This window comes from Sorghum bicolor, chromosome 10 (assembly GCF_000003195.3).
Source record: "Sorghum bicolor cultivar BTx623 chromosome 10, Sorghum_bicolor_NCBIv3, whole genome shotgun sequence".
Classification (NCBI taxonomy): Eukaryota; Viridiplantae; Streptophyta; class Magnoliopsida; order Poales; family Poaceae; genus Sorghum; species Sorghum bicolor.
The window spans coordinates 18,147,719-18,155,320 of record NC_012879.2 but is presented as its reverse complement, the minus strand read 5'-3'; the positions used below and the strand labels follow the sequence as shown (position 1 = coordinate 18,155,320).

The 7,602-nt window shown below is 39.2% G+C and overlaps 1 protein-coding gene across 4 annotated transcripts; it reads right to left on the bottom strand.

Annotated features, from left to right (window-relative positions):
• LOC110431059 (E3 ubiquitin-protein ligase makorin) lies at positions 386-7,141 on the bottom strand. Of its 4 annotated transcripts, none has more exons than XR_002448547.1 (8): positions 6,857-7,139; positions 5,144-5,231; positions 4,223-5,040; positions 3,868-3,937; positions 1,567-1,655; positions 1,421-1,481; positions 946-1,083; positions 386-840 (listed from the first exon to the last, which is right to left on the bottom strand). XR_002448547.1 is itself a non-coding variant. In XM_021449689.1 (7 exons), exons 1-6 carry the CDS (start codon positions 6,868-6,870, stop codon positions 1,448-1,450), a joined length of 1,113 nt encoding a protein of 370 aa, XP_021305364.1. In that variant the 5' UTR covers positions 6,871-7,139; the 3' UTR covers positions 386-840; positions 1,421-1,447. The 4 variants fall into 4 exon arrangements, 2 of the variants coding, with proteins under 2 accessions (XP_021305364.1, XP_021305365.1); XR_002448546.1 differs by having other exon boundaries at positions 955-1,083; XM_021449689.1 differs by lacking the exon at positions 946-1,083.

Genomic DNA, 7,602 nt, shown 5'->3' with positions numbered 1-7,602 from the left:
AATTTGTTGTTAGAGAATAACTTAAGCACAACCCATTTGCATACGATCAAATTCCAACTATACAGTTGCTAGTGGCAGGAAAAATAAAGCACACAAGTGAAAAATTCGATTTGGATACGGAGGCACAGGAAAAAAGCACAAAAGGAAAATAATCGATTTGCACATGGAGAGTTTGTGCCCTATTTCTTTTTTAAAGTAGCTCGTAGATTGAAAAAGAAACAAAACCGTGATTTTATATCAAGAGAAAAAGAAACCAACTTTTAGCTCCCTTTTCCAATTTTCTCGTACATTTATGCTGTATATATAAGCAAAAAATGTTATTTTTCTCGTACAATTATGTCATATATTGGTAAAAAAAAATGCTATTCTTCTCGTACATTTATGCTGTATATAAGCAAAAAATTATCTCAGTTCACCTGCTACTAAGAGGACCTTACTTAGCAGGTCATAGATGAAAAGCACCGCTCACGCTCACATTCAACAATACTGCATTACAATTGTCATTCTGTATTTCATCTGCTATACCTTTTTTTTTTGTATATTAAGTAATACAACCAAATGACCTTATTCGACCCATTGGTGCAGTACCATTCCACAATATGAGAACAACATTGAGGTAAAAGGGAAGTAAACTTATACGCCTGCCTTTTACTCTTCTGGTGGCCTAGAAGACCAGCAATTGATACATAGAGCACATATAGTGAAGTCTATAAACAGTATTGCTTCTGTTTTGGTATTCAAGCACAATTGTTGTCAGACTTCTTTCCATTGTCCTCAGGTCAACAGTGCTTTGAAAAGGTAATCCCAGCGTCTACAGGACCATAGAGATCTTCAAACTTTCTGCATTGAAGGGAGTGCTCAATATCAGGCATGTAGCTAAGATAAAAGATTATGCAAGTGAATTATGCAAGGTAAAAGAAAAGGAACAACGAATTTTTATCGCACAAGGATTGCCTTATTTCAACTGGCGACAAAGCAACCACCACTAAATGGAGACAAAGCTGTACTTTCCGAAGATGCCTCAAGCTAAACTGCTCTTCAGAATATTGTAAATAATTGGTGGATAACGATATCCCAGAAAGCCTGGTTGCAAATGTTTCAGTTCACTTGGTCAAATGATGAGGAAAATGATTTTGTAAGAATGAAACACCAAATGGATGAAAACTTGTGAGCAAAAGAAAATGAATGCAAGGCCAAGTGAATATTGATGAAGAGTTAAAGGCATAGTAATTGCAAAAAGGCCCTAATACACCTACTACATCGAATTGCAAATTTGGAACTGTTCAATGATGCCACAGAACAATTACCAAACTCCTGCATCAGAAAATAAAAATGGCATTTCTATGCATGCATTGCATATTGGATTATTTGGCCAGAAATAGAATCTTAATGCAGACTGGGTGCTAAAAGTGGATCTTACATTTGATATCTATACAGCTGCTGGTCCCTAAAGATGCATCCTACCGAGGAAGTCTGATAACCTGGAAGACACAAACAGGAAGGTGAGAGGGCAACTTGAGGGTGAAAAGTACAAGAGTACAAAGAAACTTGATAGAGAACACAAACCTGATGTCTTTTGCAATTACTGTACTTCCATCATCAGCATCAAGATGCCGTAGTACAACCTCTTCCAAGCGGCCATCTCTGTAGGCATGCTGCAAAACATACATGCTACAAGGGTTCAGTTTTGACTGAAAATCATGGGGTTTACTGAACAGCTAACATTACAGTTTACACTATCAAATTACCAACGCGAGCCACACAGGAAAATAATAATCATAAGAATTCAAGTTTCCTGCACCTTCAAACAGCTATTTAAGAACAACATCAGTGAGCACAATACACTTCACTGCCAATGAACAAGAATCAATAATTGTACAAACTTAATGTACCAACAACTATCAAGTTTCAACCATGTATAACGAATCTGCCAACTAAAAAAATTCCACCACAATATGTAGAATTTTTTTTATATCAGCAATAACATGAACCAGATTGAACTAAAGAGGAGCTGATGTCAAGACTATCATCATTGAAAAGTATCATGAACCACCAATGAACATCAGCATGCAATACCCAAAAATCATAGAAATGATGATGAAGATGAATATATTACTTAGAACAAAACTTCCCCCAGGGATGTAAGAATCCATCCAAAGGATCAACCAATGATATAATATACATAAAAAATGTTTTCTTCAGCCAAGCTATACTATAAATGATACTTCATTCCAAATGATAAGTCGTCTTGGCTTTTCTAGTACATAGTCTTTGCTATGTATATAGCATATATCTAGGTGCATAGCAAAAGCTATGTACCTAAAAAAGCCAAAACGACTTATAATTTGGAATAGAGGGAGTACATTTTAGGGGGTGTTTAAATCCAGGGGCTAAATATAGGGGTGTCACATCGAGTGTTCAGATAGTATTAATAGAACAAATTACAGAAGTCCCGCGAGACGAATTTATTAAGCCTAATTAATCCGGCATTAGCAACATGTTTACTGTAGCACTAATTATCAAATCATGGACTAATTAGGCTTAAAAATTCGTCTCGCAAATTAGTCGCAATCTGTGCAATTAATTATTTTTTAGTCTATATTTAATACTCCATGCATGTGTCCAGTGGACAAATTACTGTGTTCAGCAACTTCTATAAGCTTAGTGGTGACAAAACTGACCCAATGCGTTGCCAGCACATGGTCAGGGTGCTCAAGTAGCTTAAAAGAAGGAAAACAATAAAATGGAGCAATCGAGATTCCACAACACTGCCAATAGTCAGGTGACTCCCAGGTTGAAACAAAACATGAGGTTCCATTCCTACTAGCAAATTTTCAAGTTGGTGCTACTGGGCTATCAAGGACGTACCTAAGAAGATTGAAAAAAGGCTTAAGACACTCATTACCCTGGTGGCCTGGGAAATTTGGAGGCACAGGAATGATTGTGTCTTTACCGGTGCAAGTATCAATATTACTGCAGACAATCACAAATGAATGCATCCTATGGTTCGCTTCTGGTGGAAAAGGACTCCAGGAGCTGCTGGCTAGGTCGCTTGTTGTGGGTTGATTTTTTTCCTAAGTTTCTATTGGTGCTCTTTGTCGCTTAGCCTATACTAGACTAGTTTCTTTTGCCTTGTGTCTCACAATCACAGATCATGTTAGCTGTGGAAGGCTAGTTGCTCTGGTCTAGTGTTTCCCTTGGAGAGGGGGGTTCTTCTCCCTCCTTTGTACTGTTCCTCCTTTTCTCTCTTAATGAAATGATGAACAATTCTCTTGCGTGTTCGAGAAAAAAAAGGTTCCATTCACCATCATAAGTCAGGTGCCTCCCTCCAGAAATAAACAAGCCAGACCCATCTTAGGAATAAGGAGTCAACGATAATCTGATCTCAAAGTGCTACTTGGAAGCAAACACAAAAGTGGGAAGCTCCAGCCATTTTCCAGCTCGAGAATATGGTACTGGCTTTGGCAAGGGAAGAGGTCCATTGGTAAAGCATGGCAGGGGCCAAGGGGATCTCCCTGCTCACTGCCTCACTGCTGGAGGAGTATCCGGCCATCCTTTTGTTCTAAATCGGTGATTCAGTTTTCATGTAGTAGTGGGTGTGTGTGGGTTTGGGTCTATGTATGACTCTCTTCTCTTCTATTAATACAATGATATGCAACTCTCCTCCTACATGTTCGAGAAAAAAAAATCCAGCTAGAGTTCTGTTTAGTACTGCTAGATCAGTTATCACACATAAGCAGAAAGGAAACAGTCTGGTAATGGGCTCTAAAACTCTTGATAGCCAAAAGAAAATTTGGTTTCCAGAAATAAGTATGTCAGCTGCATTCAATTCACATATCCATAGCATGTAAAAGACAATATTCCTACCCTGTAGAAACAACTTGTTCCAAAGGGGCATGAGCCAGTCCCAAAGTCAAAGTACTTGCAATCAATAGACCTGCAAAATTTATCCTATTAGAAACTAGTAAAGTAATAAGGCGAAAAGTAATATTCACCTAATCACCTTAAAATGCTCCTCATAAAACATGTCAGATCTTAGATGTTATCTTCTAGTATATTACTACCATGGTTCACAAAATGAGTAATAACAAGGTATAAGCATAGGTACAAATACACAAAATATTTGTGATATTATAATTTCAGTTCTAAAATACAATATTAAACGAATAAGAGGAATGCAGCATGCTAAAAAAGCAAATACAGATGGGAATATAAATCTTACTTGAGCTTGGATTTGTAGCTTTCAGTGATCTCCTCTTTCTCTTCCTTCGAGAAGTACCAAAGAACACTTGGAATGACATAGTATGAAAGTTTCCGACATATTGGACAAGCCCTCAGTGCTGAGTTCACATCCATACCAGATGCAGGAGAATTGCTACGCCAATTTCTAATGCATGCAATACAGAAAGGATGATCACATTCGGATAACAGTCCGAACTTCCTTTCAGCAGCAGTAGGCTTTGAAAGCACACGATCCAAACATACACTGCATTCTATTTCTTGGCTGCGTTTCAGAGCTTCAAGGCGTTTGTGATTTTTCTCACATACCTTGATATGCTCCTCCCTCTCATCAGGACGATGAGGATGCAAGCACATTTTTCCACAGGTTGCACACAGATCTCCATGCATTTGAGGGCACCCTTCCCCATAAGGACAATTACCAGCAGCAGCAAAAGAACAAATAGGCAGATCCGCAGGTTTCAATGATGTTTCGTTTAGCAAATTTCGATTAGAGGACCAGTCAATTCCATCATCAGAAACAATGTCATGTTGAAAATCATTTCTCCATGCAGGCTTACTGGCAGAATGTGCCAGCACATCCACAGATATCTGATGTCTTTGGTTGCTTGAATCAGTTTGGTGTCCCGTGTGAGGTGCATGACTGTAACTTAAAAGTTGAAGAGAATTAGATGTGACACGTCTTGCAGCACTTGACGTTGAGGGTGGTGGTGGCACTGTGGGGTTACGAGAAACTTTGACATGGTCATATCTGCAACGGCTACCATACGAGCATGCACCTTTCTGGTAGAATGTGCAAACCTGAGGTGAAAACTGTAACAGTAAGATACACCAGAGGATATGCACTTACAACTGTAGCTCCAGACATAAGACTAAACTGCATGGAATGTTACTAATACAATACATTATTTGCTTGATCACTCCAGTCGTGGGAGAATTCACAGTATTCTCCTTTCAAGCAAGCTCCATGCATGAAGAACTTGCAAAGAACCCTGATAACAAAAGGAGCAGTGAGCAAACAACAAAAACTGTTGATTTCATCACAGAGGGAATAATTCCAGACTAGTTTTAAAAATACTTTATCAAGTAAACATGGTGAAATATGTAAGTCTGTAATTCTGAATCAAGGCTTCATACTTAAAACAATTTGAGAGAAGAATTACAATGTTTTGGCAAAGAAAGGAATGAATGTGTTTATACAAATTCATTCGTTTCTTTGCCAAAACATTGGCAGTTTCAAGTGTCAAAATGTTCACCTGGAAGTCCTTGGTAAAAAAATATGTTGTTGTTGCTAGTGAGTCGAAACATAATTATACACACATACAATTGATGAAAGGATTAATGAAAGTACCATATGACCTCCCCTAAGTACTATCGAACCAACTTTACCAAACATTGTACTATATCATGATCACAAACCCAACACCTTCACTTTCCCTGATTATGATCAATGACCGAATTTTGACAAGGCTAAATATGGTACCAACCAAACACTTTACATTTTCTAGCTATTCGTATATTTCTTATTATTTTCTAGCAGCAAAGAAAATGTTTGCTATGACAGAGCAATAGAAGTGGTTTTAGGCAAATACTCTTACAAGCTATATACGGAGTATGAACACATGATACAAGGTTGAATTATCATCGCAGTAAAAGATATCCTACTTATACAAGCATAAAACATTAATACTGGTTCCAATATATTTTGTTCTTGGCTGCTGTTTCTTGCTAACCACTCTCAGCGCATATAGGAAAATGAGTGCTTCCACCTTTTCACAGATAAATAAACATCATTATTTTCCTTTGTCGTTTTGTTTAGAATAAATATTAACTAATTTTTCCGTTACCGCTGGGAAACCACATTCGTCACCCGCAGTGAGACCAGGCAATTACAGAATCAAATAAACAACATATGCAACATAATTAAACAAAAATGATCTATTGGATTTAATTTAATGCAATACAATAATATATGGTAATAGGTGTTCTACCCTAAATCAACACCACTGCTTGATCCACAAACAAAATATGATCAGATCAAATGCTAAAACAAATGCAATCTTCCCAACTAACAAGCATCAGCAAGGCACAAAACCAAGTGGCCCATGCTTCATTCATAACGCTCAGAACAGTCCCAAGACCTAAAATCTAGCATTGCGTCTTTGTGGTGGGTTGGTCCAGCTACGGCTTGTTGACCTCCGGCGCTCTAACCAAGCGCGTTGTATGTTCGACATTTTCTTCTTAAATACAATGATACGCAAAGCTTTTGCGTATTCGAGAAAAAAAAAATCTAGCATTGCATCAAGCTTACATCACCAGGTACTTCCGCAAAGGTAATTAAGGAGCGAGTCAGTTTGAGCTATGAGCTACCTTCCAACTCAATCCCAAATTGAAACTCCGAACTAGATACGAATTTTATCAGCTGCGAACACCACCAACCCTAACCCTAAGGCCTAGACGAAGCTCAATCTAGCCTCAATACAACCGCTAACCACTACATTCATCCATCCAAGACCCCAACGTGGCTTAACCGCACGCCAACATCGATCCAGTCCGGCCTCCAAATCGCACGCAACTAAGAAGAGGATCGAATTCAAACCGAAGAGAGAAAAATTACTTTTTAGTCGCCATGGCCGAGCCAAACCGATCGGACAAGCCGGCCCGCCCCGAGAGGCGAGTAACAGCGCCGTCACCTAGGCTTCACCGCAGATTCGAATTGCTTCCCACCACGTCGCCACGGGCTAGGGATTGCTTGAATTGAAACTGGTGCGCCTCGCTCAGGTTCCTCTCTCTCCTCGCGCTTGTCGCGTCGCCTTTTTGGCTTCGCTTTGCGGAACCGCGGCCAGTATCGAATGTCGAATCCGGGAATGATTCCCAGAAACAGGAGGATGCGAAATGACAGGTTTGCCCCCAGTGGTGGTCAGGGACAGAAGGTTTGGAAGAAAGGCACAATAATAATTTGGAGAACACGAGAACACAAGAGTAATTCATGAAACATGATGAGAGCCACGTTTAAAGATGACAAATTTTATGGTAATTACCGAAACCCGATGGCTAATTGTAAGGATATGAGTATATGACCCATGGTAAGATAATGGAAAAAACGTTTTACCCAGCGGGTAAAACGGGTAAGGATATGGGACTGCATTGCCCATACCGTTAAACCATTGATAATTTTAATCCGATTCAATATGTTAGAATCATGAGTCAAAATCACCATATACAACCCAAGCCTAATAAAAATCATATATAGTGTTGTCAAACTCTAGGCCCTCACCTTAGTACCTCGCCCATCCGCTGCCTCCCCTTTCTCCTATCTCCTTACGGCGGCCACACAGCACGGAAACTTATGAATTTTGCTAC

Coding starts and splice junctions, on each gene's coding strand:
- LOC110431059 (XM_021449689.1), bottom strand. Junction 1,656..3,867: donor GAACAAGTTGTTTCTACAGG/GTAGGAATATTG, acceptor TATGTTTTGCAG/CATGCCTACAGAGATGGCCG. Junction 1,482..1,566: donor GTAATTGCAAAAGACATCAG/GTTTGTGTTCTC, acceptor TGTGTCTTCCAG/GTTATCAGACTTCCTCGGTA.